The sequence below is a fragment of the Bos taurus genome, chromosome 23, assembly GCF_002263795.3.
Source record: "Bos taurus isolate L1 Dominette 01449 registration number 42190680 breed Hereford chromosome 23, ARS-UCD2.0, whole genome shotgun sequence".
Classification (NCBI taxonomy): Eukaryota; Metazoa; Chordata; class Mammalia; order Artiodactyla; family Bovidae; genus Bos; species Bos taurus.
The window spans coordinates 13,767,489-13,783,403 of NC_037350.1; the positions used below are offsets into that span (position 1 = coordinate 13,767,489).

A 15,915-nucleotide genomic window follows, 5' to 3' on the forward strand; every position below is an offset into this window, starting at 1 on the left:
CGAACCTATTCGCAGGGCATCAGTGGAGACGCAGACACAGAGAACAGACTTAGGGACAAAGACAGGGGAGAGGAAGGAGAGGGTAGCACGAATGGAGAGAGATGATGAGAGAGAGAGAAGCATGGAAGCATATATACTACCATATGTAAAATGGACAGCCAATGGAATTTGCTGTATGACTCAGGGAACTCAAAGCAGGGCTCTGTAACAACCTAGAGGGGTAGGAAAGGGTGGGACGTGGGAGGGAGGTTCAAGAGGGAGGGGGTGTATGTATATGTGTGGCTAACTCATGTTGATGTATGGCAGAAATCAAACCAATATTGTAAAGCAATCATCAACCAATTAAAAAAAAAAAAGTTGTCCATCCAAATCCCAGCTCAGAGCAGGCCTCGAAGACTCCCCTTTACCATAAGCCAGCCGACTAATTGGCCAATAAGCCAGCCAGCCTGGAGCTGCCACCGGCCCTTCCTCCTCCTCTTCTTCCCTGCCCTGCAAGCCCTGTCTTTCTTTACCTGGTTGCCCATCTAATTTCCCATCGCACCTCTCTGAGTTCTGTGTTCCAGCCTGGTAAAAGGAACCCCGTCTTCCCCTCACTCACCTGGATGCCAAGTCCTCACCCCAGCATACCTTTGTCATGAACGGGTTTCTTAGCCCCTCCCAACTGGCACGTGTCCACCTCTTTCCTCTGAGTTCTGGCTTCAAGGCCACTTCCTCTGGTGAATGTTCCAGACCACCCCAGCCAGAAGCCACTGTCCTCTCCCTGTGGTCCCAGAGCCTGGAACTCACTCCCTCCGCCCCCTTAGAATTCTGGTGGTTTATGCACAGACCATGGAGAAGGCAATGGCATCCCACTCCAGTACTCTTGCTTGGAAAACCCCATGGACGGAGGAGCCTGGTAGGCTGCAGTCCATGGGGTCGCTAAGAGTTGGACATGAGTAAGCGACTTCACTTTCACTTTTCACTTTCATGCATTGGAGAAGGAAATGGCAACCCACTCCAGTGTTCTTGCCTGGAGCATCCCAGGGACGGGGAAGCCTGGTGGGCTGCCGTCCATGGGGTCGCACAGAGTCGGACACGACTGAAGTGACTTAGTATAGCATAGCATGCACAGACCTTCCTAACAACATTGTAAACTGGGGTGAGAATGGGATTTGATATTTGGTTCATCCAAAGCACCTAGAAAATTGCTTGTGCATGCAGTCCCTTGGGGGTTGAGTGGCTAGATGGGTGGATGAATGAGTGAATACATGCATGCGTACTTGGCCACGGCCTTGGAGAGCTACCATCTGCTTGTTTTCTGTCCTACTGAGACAAAGAAACCTATGTTCTCTTGATCATTTCTCGAAATGAGAAAAACCATTGGAAAACCCACAACTTCCTACTTGTCCCCCTCCTGAGTCAGAGAAATGTCACTTTGGGGGACGTTTTCAGTTTCACTTTCCCAGCAAGACGCCCCTTTCTCTCCCTCTCCTCCTGCCACCTTGTGGGGCGGGTGGCACAGAGGGGCCCCTGGGGGCGCAGAGGGGCCCCTGGGGCTGTGAACATTTACTTTTGCTTTCTTGCTTTTCCCAGAGCCAAGGGGGAAGACCATCATTTAGGCAGCTGCTAAAAATAGCTCCACCGGTCCTGGAAAGAGAGCTTGCTTGTTTTTGAAAGTGCTCCCCGCCCCCTCCCCAGCCCTGACTGTGGCTCACAAGACAAGTCAGATTGTTCAGAGTTCTGTCCTGAGGCCGACAGGGAAGTCACAACTGGGCCTCATCCACTGTGTGGCCATTGCTGTCTGGGAGGTGGACCTGCAGAGAAGTAGGGAGACAGGAGGGCCTCAGGCTGTCCATTTTTTTGTCCTATCAGAGATGGAGCCTACTCCCAGCAGCCTCTTAGCACCCAGGGGGGACGGTATGGTGGGTGTGGAGTCTGGAGACCTGGTTTGGTTCCTCCACTCACACTTTAACATCTTTCTGAGCCTCAAGTATGGGAGGGAATCCAGGTAGTGATCGTGCTTGCCCTGCAGGAGTGTGGTAGAAGTTCCAGATAAACCCTGACCATGGTAAATATTCCAAGAAGGATCATTATCACTTTATTATGATCAGAATCACTGGATCTAAAGCGCAGCACTCCTGTTTTGGGCTCCCCAGGTGGTGCAGTGGTAAAGAATCTGCCTGCCAATGCAGGAAGCACAAGAGACTCAGGTTCGGTCCCTGGGTTGGGAGGACCCCCTGGAGGAGGGCATGGCAACCCACTCCAGTATTCTTGCCTGGAGAATTCCATGGATAGAGGAGCCTGGCGGGCTGCAGCCCATAGGGTCGCACAGAATCAGACAGAAGTGACTTAGCATGCACACACGCACGCACTCCTGTTTTAGTGGCTAAGGCAGGGTGCATGATGAGCCAGTATGCTATACTAAGTTAAGCCATTTGAAATGCATGGTTTTGTGGGTTAAAAACAATTCAGTAGTCAGCTACATACGATTCAAGCTAATAACACAGGGATCAGTACACTTTCTGTAAAGGGCCAGGTAGGAAATATTTTTGGCTTTGTGGGCCCTACGGTCTCTGTTGAATAAAACATTTATAGATGATGAGCGAGTATAGTTGTGTTGTTTTTAAGTTTCACTGAAGTATGGTTGCTTGTAGCTGTGCTTTAATCAGACTATTTTCAAACGTAGGCTGGAGCTGGATTTGACCCCCACAGCATTTGCCAACCCCTGTAATAATATGTGGGCTTCCCTCCTAGCTCAGTTAGTAAAGAATCTGTGAATATGTAAGAGCCATTCACACAGAGAGCCCATCTGTAATATATACAGTCAATATTCAGGTTTCTTCATAATTGTAACAGTAGCTTATCTATGTAGCTATTAAGTGTTTACTATTACTATTACTGGGCGCTATTCTAGATACTTTACAAATATTAGCTAGTTTAATGCTTATGACAATCCTATGAAGTGTATTGACACTTCAAGGACAATAATGACAACCCTGTTATTTCCCCATTTTACAGATGAGGAAACTGAGGCTCAGAGAGCCTAAGTAACTTGTCTGAAGTCACATAGAGTTGATGGCAGTCGAACAGAACCCAGCCAAGTTTGTGAGGTAGAATGGGATGTCGGCAGTTCAGGATGGGAGCAGGGGCAGGCTTGTGAGGGGTCTCGAGTCTGTTTGCTGTCCACAGAGCTTGAGGGGAGGGTCTTCAGAGACTTGAAGTGGGAGTAGGTATGGTGTAGGTGAGCAGTGGGGAGATGGGTGGGTGGAAAGCCTGGGAAGTACTGTGGCCTGGGATGGAAAAGCATAGACTCTTTGTTGGGAAACCAGGTTCCGGTAAGCTGGACCTGGGGCCATTTCCTGGGTGATGCCCAGTGGCACATGAAGGGTCAATGTATAGGGAGGAATCTGCCCGGGGAACAGGACGTGGTTGACATTCTTTATGTTTTATGCAGCCACTCTGGGGAGCTCTGGGCCCCATTCCCAGGCCTGGACCCCGGGGACCTGGTCAGGATAGGAGGGCAGAGGAGCGCCGCCCCGCATCTCCAGGATGCCTGGTCTCTGCCCACAAGTCATGGCACTCGGATATGCTGTTGATTCCCTTTGCCCATTAGTTTAGCCTCAGATCAACAGGCAGCTGGTTGGGACACTGACCTCATGTGTTCTGGACTCTTGTTCCCTCTGTGTCTCTGCTTATGCCCTTGCCAGGAATGCCTTTCCCTCCTCTAGTACCCTTCCTTAATTCTCTTCTCTCTTTCAAGATGAGGGGGCATGGGTTCGATCCCTGCTTGGGGAACTGAGATCCTGCAAGTCATGTGGCCAAAATAAGAAAAGAAAGAAAGAAAAAAGAATTCCCTGCCAGTCCAGTGATCAGGACTGTGTTCTCATTACCAAGGGCCCAGGTTCAATCCCTGGTCAGGGAACTAAGATCCCACAGACCATGTGCCTTGGCCAAAAAAAAAAAAAAGACTTTTCTCAAAGCTAGTTCAATGTTGCCTTCTCCTGAAAGCTTTCCCTGGCTCCCTCTTCACCCCCCAGGCTGCACTGGGTCCCCTTTCTGAGACTTTCTCACTCCACCTTTCTGTACGGTCATCGCCTCGACTCCCCCAGCTCCTCCACCAGAAGAGGTCCTGCTTGAGGAAAGGGACCAGACTGTGTTTACTCCTGTGTCCTCCCCACACAGTCAGCATCCAGCACAAGGGCTAGAAACGGGTTCCAGGCATGTGTGTTCCAGGGCAACACCACTGTGCTCAGGATGCGGTGGTTGAGCAAGTTGCCTGAACTTTGGGAGTCTCAGTCATTGGTGAGAAGGGATAGTCAGGCCATTAGACGGTTGAGATAAAGGGCAGTATTGTCAGCTCAGTGCCTGGCTCCTGGTTGGCAGTGGGGAAGTGGCCAAGGGGAGATGCCGCGGTACAGCATTGCTGTTACCCGCATGTGTGGAGCTGGGGGGAGGGGATGGAGAAGAACATCCCGGGGTCATGGCATTGGTCCCAAGAGCTAACGGAAGGGTTCATGAGTCAGCTTTGCTTCTGTGACAAGAGCTCTGCACTTACAGTCAGAATATTTCCTTGGGGTTCCAGCTCTGTCCCTTAGCTCCTGGGTGTCACTGATAAGCCGTGTAACAGCTGCTGAAGTCTTAGTCTCGTCATCTGTAAGGGGGGATAATAGTAATAACCACCTCACAGGGTCATTGTGAAGCTGAAATGCTATTGCAGAGCTGTGAAAACACCTGGCCCAGCCCATAGGAAATGCTCAGTCATGAATTATTGAGCCTAAAGAACACTCGAGAAAGCTCTGAGCGGGTCTCAGATCAGGACATGTCTTCCATGGACACATGCCCTCTGTCTTAATGGTCTGTAGCTTTAGAATCAAATAGTCATGTGTTTGAATCCTAGCTATGACATCACTAACTGTGTGTCTTTAGGCAAGTTACTTCTCTGAACCACAGGGGTTTGTTTGTTTGTTTTGTCTTCCTTTAAATAACTTCTTTAAATTTGTGCCTTCCATCTCAGAGCATGAGGGGTAGCTATAGCCCTGTGGCCAGCAAATACCAAAGTCTCAAGTACTAATATTGTTCTGCTTTCACTTAAGATTTAGGAGTAAGTGCTAATGATATTGGAATTTTGAAGCTTTAATTAATGTAAATAAAAACTGATGAGTCGAGGACCTAGGGGCCAGGGTTTGGGGTTAAAGGTTAGGATTTTCATCTTTAAAAACCAAATGGGAGTTCTGGACTCCAGTTAGAGGAAGCACTTCCTGGCCTGGGATGGAATGTGGGAGGAGCACCCAGGGCGCGCTGAGGACAGTCTCTGGGGGAATCTTGGTGAAGGAGGTTGAGCCAGGCAGTGTGGACAGTCAGGGCTAAAGGGGCCCTCGGAGGTCTTCAGTCCAACGTGGACACAGCATGGAGGGGAAACCGAGGCCCCAAGGGGACGGCACTGTGGCCCCCGACCCACCGCTGCCTCGCGACTCGCCCCGTCCCCTGAGTTAAGAAGCTGTGCTTTCTTCACAATGTGGAGGATGTGATCATGAGGAAGTGAAGTCCGGTCACACCCAGGGGACTAGAGGAAACCCCGAGAGAGTTACGGGAGGGTCAGTGGATGGAGCCCTGACAATCTGATGTTGTAGGCCATTTGGTCTGTGTTTAGGGCCGGATGGTCCTGGGAAGGCTTTGTCCCCACAGGGATATGGGGATGAAGCAGGCAGACGGGAAGTGTAGGGCATGGAGTTGTTGGTGTTGGGGAAGTTTCCCTGGAGAGAAAGGTGGGTGGTGGGGGCAGGGCGGGTGCCGGTTCAGTTTCTCAGACCCAGGTCCAAGTCCTCTGGGTTTTGTTCCGTGTGGCTTTCTGTTCTTCTATATTGCTTCTCAGTTCTCCTCTACTGCTCCTCTTTGTAAAAGAGATTTGCAGAAATGAATGGTGCTGGCCACTTCCACCTTTCCACTCCCTGCTCAGGGTCAGTGACAAGGGTTTATCTTTCCAATGAGAGGTCACTCAGAGCCGGAGGAAGAGTCCTGCCCTCCCTGGTCCAGGCTTCCCAGTTACTGAAGGCAAAGGTGGGTGGCTGCTTAAATCTGGCTAAGAAAGTTCCTTCAACGCCAGGCTTGGTGACCCCATCTGTGTGCGGGGAAGGGCTCATGGTTCAGACTCTGGGGAGGGCCAGTCTCACCTTGCCAGTCATGGAGAGGTGGTGTTGGCCTTCTTTAATGAATATATGAGGTACTCCTGGCATTTTACTTATATTAGATCATTTATTCTTCCCTGAAACTGCATGAGGAAGATCCTGTTATTGCCTTGGTGTCACAGATGAGGAACCTGGGGTTCTTGGAGGTTAAGACCTCATGCTCAGGGTCACCCAGCTGAGAAGGCAGAGCCAGGAGTCAAACCCCAGTCCGTCTGACTTCAGAGCCTCTGCTGGAGTGGAGGAAGGATTAGAGTAGGGGTGGGAGAGAAATTGGCGTGGTGAGTGATGGAGGCAGTTTCCCCCAGGGAGGAGAAGCAGGCAGCCTTTGGAATCTTCATACCCTCTTCTGATCTAGAAAGGACCTTGTTTACTGGGGCTATTTCTTTTTTTCTTTTTTTAAATACTATTTTGGATTTTTTTGTTTGTTTGTTTATTTTTTGGCTATGCCACACAGCTTTTGGGATTTCAGTTCCCCAAATGGAAATTGAACCTGGGGCTCGGCTGTGAAATCGCCAAGGCCTAACCACTGGACAACCAGGGAACTCCCTGGAGCTACTTCTATACTGAGCCATAGAGTCTGATCTTCTCTAGGGGGTGGGGGGAGGCTGCTTGGGGGGCTGGGGCAAGATGGGAACAAAGGGCATTGATGTGGGAAGAGGCGCTCTGGGGAGGCAGTGACCGGACCACAGCCTGGACCCTGGCATCCTGGTTTTCAGCCCCAGCTCTGTCCCCATCGTTATGTGGCCTCAGAGAAGACATTTCCTTCCCGGACCTCAATTTTCAGATCTCTACCCTGAAGCTAGATGCTTTCCAGCTCAGGGCTTATGGTTTTAGTCTTGGGTGTTCAGAAGGGGCCCCAAGAAAAGGAGGAAGGGACAGACTTAAGAGTTCCTGGGGAGGAGGACACCCTCAGGAACATAAACACTCAGGAGCGGTGGAGCAGGCCGCCCTTAAAAGGGCAAATATGCAGCGCGCCCGGGGGTGCGGGGGAGGGAGGGTTGGTAAGGCCCTTCTCTGTGGGGCCGGCACTTCCCGTTTGGAGGTCCGTGTCTACTTCTTCCTTCTTCTCTCCTCCTGAGGCCACTCCACCTTACTCCTCATACTCAGGCGAGACCTTAAAAATATTTAGACAGGTATGAGCCTGGTGCCAGCCAATCAGGGCTCACAGCTGTGAACACGGGTGTAAGACTAATGGGGTGCTCCAGCTGTATGTCAGCCCTGCCTCTGCTGCCCCTCCCAGGAAAGCCTGGTTCAGGCACTGAAGGGCAAAGAAGGACCAGGAAGGAGACTGGGGCGAGAGAAGTCGAGGAGGTGAAGACAGAAGAGAGCTCAGAGGGGCAGTGACTGCAATCTCTGATTCCTAGTAGTTAAGGCACCAGGCATCCTTGAGGGGAACAAGGGCACAGTCTGGAGGTGGAGGAAGCAGCTGGCAGGCTAGTGCAGAATCCGGGTGTATGTTGGCAAAGACCTGGAGCAGGCCCAGAGTTCGCAGATCCTCCCAGACATCAGCCATCCTTCCCGAGAACCCCGTCATGCCATACAGCCCATCTCATCCCACCTCTGGGACCTGCCCTTCCATGCTCTGTGTCCTCAGCAAAGCAGTCTTACCTATGGGACCTGGCCTGGAGTCTGCATCAGCATCCCAAAGGGATGATGGGCAGGGGGCCCAGGGAGGCCCGCCCCTATCTACCTATGGAATTAGTGCTTTCGGAGGCCAGGGTTTCGTCCCACCCACTCCTGCCCATTGGCTATCAAGTCCCCTGGAAAGCCTCAGTGTCTCCCTTCCTCCCTTGATGTCCTCAGCTACCTGTTCCAGGTCTTTGCTGACATAAACCAGGATTCTGCACTAGCCTGCTAGCTGCTTCCTCCACCTTCGAGACTGTCCCCTTCTTCCCTTCAAGGGTTCTTGATGTCTTAATTATTAGGAATCAGATTTCAATCAGTATTTCTTGACTGATTGATAAAGACCCCTCTGTTCTGTCTCCATGAGCACAGTTTCTTTTTCCTCAATTGACCAAAAAATATTATTGAGCACCTACTAAGCACAAGGCCTTTTATTAGCCATAAAGGCGTGGGGGGGTGGGTGTCAAATAAGCAGGAGGCATGGCCCCTGTCATCAGAGAGCCTTCACTGTAGCTGTGGAGACAACGTGCAAACCTGGAAAAGATGGCCAGTAATACCAGGCGGGCTCAGATAATGTGTTATTTTAGGTATCCCTGGGTCTACTAAAAAGTCTTTTTTTTTTTAATTGAAGTATAGTTGATTTACAATGTTATGTTAGTTTCAAGTGTAACTGCAAAGTGATTTTGGTTATACATACATATGTATCTATTTTTTTCAGATTCTTTTCCCCTATAGGTTGTTACAAAATATTGCATATAGGTCTCCGTGCTCTCCAGTAAGTCTTTGTTCGCTATCCATTAATATATAGTAGTGTGTCTATGTTAATCCCAAACTCCTAATCTAATAAATTGGTAAGTAAGGGGAAGGAAGGATCAAATCCCTTTGAATGAATAACCTAAAGTTTATATATATAAAACATAACTCTTGGATTGTATAGGGCAATATTTCTTAATATCTTTGAAAAGTAATCCTTAGAAAAATTTTTAAAAGTTCTATGTTCAAATACATTTATTAATGCAACAATATATGTATTCTTTTTTAAGGTAACAATATGGTTGATTTATTCTTTTTCTTAACATACGCACATATCTATTCTCTTTCAAATTCTTTTCCCAATTAGGTTGTTATAGAATATTGAGCAGAGGTTCCCTGTGCTATACAGTAGGTCCTTGATGGATATCCATTTTAAATACAGCAGTGTGTACCTATCAATTCCAAAATCCCCAGCCATTCCTTCCTCTCCTCCCCCGACCATAAGTTCAGTCTCTAAGTCTGTGAGTCTATTTCTCCCTTTTAAATAAGTCCACTTGTATCATAGTCTAGACTCCACATGGAAGTGATATCATATGCTATTTCTCTGACCTCAGTCAGTATGACAGTCTCTAGACCCATCTAAGTCCCCGCAAATGGCATTACTTCATTCTTTTTAATGGCTGAGTAATATTCCATTGACTTCCCTGGTGGCTCACCCAATACATTGAATAAATGCTAGAAAACATTTAAAACGTCTGTCACAAAGTTAATAAAGAAAGATAAAGTAGGGACTTCCCTGGTGGGTCAGTGGTTGAGACTTTACTTTCCAATGCAAGGGGTGTGGGTTTGATACCTGGTGGGAAAGCTAAGATCCCAGAGGCTTTGTGGTGCACCCCCCAAAAAAAGAGATAAAATGGAATCAATAAAAACACCTCTCTTGAATGATGAGTAACATGCGTCATGCCTTATATGGGAGGCTAGCTCAGATGACTGATTTATTAGCTAGTTTGTTAGGGTTTGGAAATAAAGCAGTGTTCTCCTTGAGTTACCTTGGATTCACTAGGAACACGTTATGCCACAGTTATCTTTTTTCGATAAGGTTCTAGAACTTGATTCAAGGGAATGCCTTAGATTTGACATATTTGGAGCTCCCCAAGGATTCAGGGAACAATCTCCTGTGGTGTCTTTAAGAAAAGAGGGCAGGGACTTCCCTGGTGGTCCAGTGGTTAAGACTCCATGCTTCCCATGCAAGGACACAGGTTAAATCTCTGGTGGGGGAACTAAGATCCCACATGCTGTGCAGTGAGGTCAAAAAAAAAAAAAACAAAAAAACCAGAGGGCTAGATCAGTGCATGGGATTCAAAGCTGGTTGAAGGACTGTCCCTTGAGAGTGTTAATGACTAGTTCTTTGGCATTCCCAGACGAGGAAGCTGTGTCATCTGGGCTTGTCTGTGTCCTTGTTGTGGTCAACATTTAGAGCAATGATGTAACTAAAGACCAGGGGGACATTCTGATCATTCCGTTAATGACCTAGATATAGGAGAAACAACTCAACCTTTGGGTATATTACCTAAGCACTGAAAGCAGGGACACAAACAGATATTTGTACGTGTTGGTAGCAGCGTTCTTCACAATAGCCAAAAGGAGGAAGCAACCCCAGTGCCTGTCAACAGATGAATGGATAAACAAAATGTGGTCTCTGCATACAGTGGAATATCATTCAGCCAAAAAAAGTAAGGAAATTCTGCTACAGCTTGTATGAACCTTGAGGACATTATGCTAAGTGAAATAGGCCAGTCACAAAAAGATAACTGCTGTAGGATTCTACTCATATGAGATACTGAGAGCTGTCAAATTCTTAGAGACAGAGAGTAGAGTGGCGGTTGCCAGGGGCTGAGGGGAGAGGGAAATGGGAAGTGATTGTTTAATGAGTACAGAGTTTCTGTTTTACAAGATGGAAGAAGTAACAGAGGTGGATGGTGGTGATGGTTGCAGAGCAATGTGAATGTATTTAATGCCACTGAACTATACACATGAAAAATGGTAAAATAGTAAACTTCATGTTTATATGCATTTTACCCACAATTTAACAAAATCTTGCCCCCAGACCTGTGTTATATCACAGATATTACAGCTAGAATATCTGTAGACTATAAAGGTAGAATAAAGGTAGAATCTGATTTATATTCAAAAATTAAGATACAAAAGTGTGGGGAGAGTATGTTGAGCAGCAGTGTGGTGGGTAAACAGTGGTCTTTCTGCTGAACCCACCCAGATCTGAAACCATGTTTAGGAAGCATTGGAAGGATCATTTGGCCCATTCAGGAAGCCCACGTGTGGATAACTGGACTTAATCCACCTGGAAGCTATGTGGCCTCAATGACTAGGGCCAGTGTTTATCCTTAGGCTGGTCATCATAGGACTAGGCCTTCCCAGAGGGAAACCAAACGCTTAATCCTTTCCGTTCCAGTGACCACCCATCTGTTGTGTCTCTCAGTTCCGGGCTCTAGCCATAGCGGTATCCTCTGTTCCCCGTCTGTATGGAGAGCACATTTGAGCACATTTGACCAGATTCCCATCACTCTTGGTTGAACACCATTCCAATGATCAGCCCCATTTCTTTACCCAGGGTTCACTCTAATGGCTCCGCAGGCCACCCCTTCTTCTGGATGGATGGGTGAACCCACACCCTGTTGATATTTCACATTCATCCAGACATGCCTGGCTACAGCAGACTGGGAAGAAAGCTGTGCAAGCCTTCCGTCCTCTGCTCCCAGGGAGGCCTGCACTGCAGGAGCCAGGCCATGTAATTAGCTCAGTGTCTCCCCTGCCAGCCGAATTCAGCCCTTCCCTCCCCATTGGATTACACCTTTAAAGCAGGTATCCCCAGACCCTGGAATATTCACATGAATAAGGAAGCCCTGCAGGAAAATGGTCTGCCAGTGGACGGGGAACAGGATTCCCATCTGTACAGTCAGAGTGGGTAATGCATAGTGCCACCTCTGCCCTGGAAGTCACATTCTGTGACCACAGCCCTCCCATCTTCTCTCAGGTCACAGAGGGAGAATCTGGAAGTGTTTGCAGTTGTGGGAGAAAGAAGGAGCTTGGCTGTGGGGTCAGAGGCCCCTGAGAGTTGGTCAAAGAAGTTATGGTGGCAGAGCAGCCATGTCCTGGCCCACCTGGCTGCCAGGCCTGACCACTCTGTACTCTGTTCTACCCAGATCACGATGAGGACCTAGGGCATCTGCCTGCGGACTGTCCCCCTGGCCTGCAGTGACCATGGCCCCCCGCAAGAGGAGCCGCCATGGCCTGGGCTTCCTGTGCTGCTTTGGGGGCAGTGACCTCCCTGAGATCAACCTCCGGGACAACCACCCTCTGCAGTACATGGAGTTCTCCAGTCCTATCCCCAACCCAGAGGAGCTGAACATCCGCTTTGCAGAGCTGGTGGTGAGTGAGGGGCGGGGCAGAGTGAGGGGCGGGGTAGAGTGAGGGGCAGGGGCAGAGTGAAGGGGGCGGGGCAGGGCGAGGGGCGGGGCTGGATGAGGGTCAGGGCAGGGAGGGCTTGGTCATGGAGTGGCGGGCCCCAGCAGGAGCAGAAGGAGCCAGACAGAGGGCGGGGGCCTGTGTGCGGGGATCTTCACCTGCTGAAACCCTGCTTTTGGCAGAGATGGGTCCCAGAGCACCTCAGCTGTGGGGGAGAAACGGTCAGCACTGGGGTGGACACCGTGAAGCTTGTCCCCAGAAGATGGACTTTCCTCATATCTCCACTGGACTCTAGACCTCGCTGGGCAGCGGTAGGCTCCCATGAGAGGAGCAGGTGCAGGCTTTGTGAAGTCGGCACCGAGGAGCCTCAGAGAACATAAGAATGCTTGACACCTTTTTCTCATCTGCTGGCTGTAATTTCCCCGGGATCCTCTTATCTCAGACATAAGAGACAGGTGGAATTCTGTAGGCAGATTCTGGGTACCTCAGAACAGGATTAAAAAAAAAAAAAAAAAAGCCTTTTAATTTTATATTGGAGCATAGCCGATTAACAGTATTGTGATAGCTTCAGGTGAACAGCAAAGGGATTCAGCCATACATATGCAAGTGTCCATTCTCCCCCAAACTCACCTCCCATCCAGGCTGCCATGTAACATTGAGCAGAGTTCCATGAGCTATACAGCAGGTCCTTGTTGGTTATCTACTTTAAATATTGCTGTGTGTACATGTCCATCCCAAACTCCTTAACCATCCCTTCCTCCCATCATCCTTCTCCCTGCCCCCTGCTCCAGCAACCATAAGTTTATTCTCCAAGTCTGTGAGTCTCTTTCTGTTTTGTAAGTTCATTTGTATCATTTCTTTTTAGATTTAGGGGATGGTTTTTTAAATTGAAGTATAGTTGATTTACGGTGCTGTGTTAGTTTCTGCTGTACAGCAATGTGATTCAGCTATACCTGTATATACATTCTTTTTTTATATTCTTCCCCATGGTGGTTTATCACAGGATATTGAGTATGGTTCTCTGTGCTGTGCAGTAGGACCTTGTCATTTATGCATCCTATATATAATAACTAGCATCTGCTAACCCCAACCTCCCGCTCCATCCCTCCTCCAACCCTCTCCTCCTGGGCAACCGCAAGTCTCAGATCAAGGGATGATTAACTGGAAACAAGGAGATAGAGATGCCTGAAAGACACCTGGATTGGGACTGGGATGATAACGCCTCGTGTCTAGCCTGGGGCAGACAGAGCTCTGGCATTCACACTGGCGGCAGCTCTTCCGGACTCTCTGTGATACCCATTTAGACCACAGCAGCACCCTGTGTGTGAAACATCCTATTCTGACCACAAAGAGACAGAACAGGAAGACGGCATGATTCTTCTCTTTGGAGGTCTGGTGGTGAGACAAAGTCTGCACACCAAAGAAATTCCCAGATGGGGGAGCAGGATCTGTGCCCAGGACTCGGGCCTGAACCCCTGGGAGAGAGAGCCGTAAACGCAGGGTCATCTACCATCAGCTCTTGGTCACTCATTCTCATGGCTGGCCTGCAGAGAAACAATGCAACATGATTGGAATGGGGTTTCCTACTTGGATTCGGTCATGGATGTATCTGATGAAGACAATCCAGCTCTTCAAAGCACAGGACCACTGTAAGATGGAGCAATGCCTGTGGGAGAAAAAGTGGTCCACCTTCCTCACCACATCAGGTTCAGGAAAACTCACTGTCCCAAGTTATGCCTTTCCTGGGAGTGGAGCCAGGGGTGGGAGATAGGAAATGGCAACCCACCCCAGTATTCTTGCCTGGAAAACCCCATGGACAGAGGAGCCTGGTGGGCTACAGTCTATGGGGTCACAAAGAGTTGGACACAACTGAGTGACTAACACTTTTCTTTGCTTGTGTAGAATAATATTTGAAGCCTGAGCCGTGTTTGTCAGTCCTGCTAAGATCAATTTTTCACTCAAATACTGCTAACACCATTTTCCACATTAAGCAGTTCTCCAGTTTTCTATGGACACCAACTGGATGTCCTGCAATACAACTCCATTCTGACACTTACTGCCCAGAGTTAGCACAGAGCCCACAGGTTAAGGGCTCAGATCCACGAGACTGCCCCTTACTTCACACACCTATTAGAGGTGGTGGGTCCCAGGTTTCCTATGCTTCTGTCCAACATGGCTACAAACCAGGAGTCCCCACGATCTCCTCTGCAAGTGTGGTAATTTGCTAGAACTGCTCACAGAACTCAGGAAACACTTTATGTACTGTTACCAGTTTAGTATAAAGGAGATGATAAAGAATACAAGTGAGCAGCCAGAGGAAGGCGTACAGAGCATAAAGCCCAGAAGGGTAAGGTTCCTGTCCTGAGCCCAGGAGCATCTGTCCCCAGAAGGTTCTGGGTGCCCCACCCTCCAATCACGTGGATGCATACACCCACCCAGAAGCTCTCTGAGCCTTGCCATCCTGGGGGCTTTTGCGGTGGTTTCAACAAGATAGATTTTTTTCCCCTTATTTTTTATTTTATATTATAGTATAGCTGATTATGGGGCTTCCCTGGTGACCTTGGAAGAAAAGCTATGAGAACCTAGAGAGCATATTAAAAAGCAGAGACATTACTTTGCTGACAAAGGTCTGTGTAGTCAAAGCTATGGTTTTTTCCAGTAGTCATGTATGGATTTGAGAGTTGGACCATAAAGATGGCTAAGCGCCAAAGAATTGATGCTTTTGAACTGTGGTGCTAGAGAAGATTCTTGAGAGTTCCTTGGACAGGAAGGAGATCAAAGCAGTCAATCCTAAAGGAAATCAGTCCTGAATATTCATTGGAAGGACTGATGCTGAAATGGAAACTCCAATACTTGGGCCACCTGCTGTGAAGAACTGACTCATTGGAAAAGACCCTGATGCTGGGAAAGATTGAAGGCAGGAGGAGAAGGGGATGACAGAGGATGAGATGGTTGGATGGCATCACTGACTTGATGGACATGAGTTTGAGCAAGCTCCAGGACTTGGTGATGGACAGGGAAGCCTGGCGTGCTGCAGTCCATGGGGTCGCAAAGAGCTGGACACGACTGAGTGACTGAACTGAACTGGTGACTAAAACAGTAAAGAGTCTGCCTGCAATGCCGGAGACCCGAGTTCCATCCCTGGGTTAGGAAGATCCCCTGGAGAAGGGAATGACAACCCACTTCAGTATCTTGCCTGCTTCTCCATGGACAGAGGAGCCTGGTAGGCCACAGTCCACGGGGTTGCAGAGAGTCGGACATGACTGAGCGACCAACATACGACTACTGCTGCTGCTTATAGCTGATTGGCAATGCTGTGATAGTTTCAGGTGTGCAGCAGAGTGGCCCGGCCATACACATACATGTATCCACTCTCCCCCAAACTCCCGTCCCATTCAGGCTGCCACAGAACACTGAGCAGCGTTCCCTGTGCTGTACAGTAGGACCTTGTTGCTTATCCACTTTAAATACAGCTGTATGTATATGTCCATCCCAAATGCCCTAACTATCCCTTTCTCCCACCCTTCCCCACTAGTATCTGTAAGTTCGTTCTCTGAGTCTGTCTTGTAAATAAGTTTATTTGTAATGGTATGATAGATTTTTAGCTCCATCTATTAGAGTTTGGGGAGTAGGGCTGAAAGTTCAAGGCTTCTAATCAAGGCCTGATCCTTCTGGTGACTGGCCCCCACCCTGAAGCTCTCTAGGGTCCACCAGGAGTCACTGCAGCAGGAGAAAAGGGACTCCTATCACCCAGGAAATTCCAAGGGGTTTAGGAGCTCTATGTCAGGAACAGAAGATATTCCTGTCAGTTCTATCATTCATGAAATTCCGAGGGGTTTAGGAGCTCTAAGACAGGAACCGGGAACGAGGGTCAGAAATATTAGGTTGACAC

The 15,915-nt window shown here is 48.7% G+C and overlaps 1 protein-coding gene across 9 annotated transcripts in view; it reads left to right on the forward strand.

Annotated features, from left to right (window-relative positions):
- DAAM2 (dishevelled associated activator of morphogenesis 2) overlaps nucleotides 1–15,915 on the forward strand; it is a 135,997-nt gene that overhangs the window by 67,873 nt on the left and 52,209 nt on the right. For all 9 annotated transcript variants that reach the window (XM_010818159.4, XM_002697225.7, XM_010818160.4 and 6 more), the window contains one exon: nucleotides 11,762–11,987. In XM_010818159.4, the coding sequence (XP_010816461.1) occupies nucleotides 11,820–11,987 (168 nt within the window). In that variant the 5' untranslated portion in view covers nucleotides 11,762–11,819. The remainder of the gene's footprint in view (nucleotides 1–11,761; nucleotides 11,988–15,915) is intronic.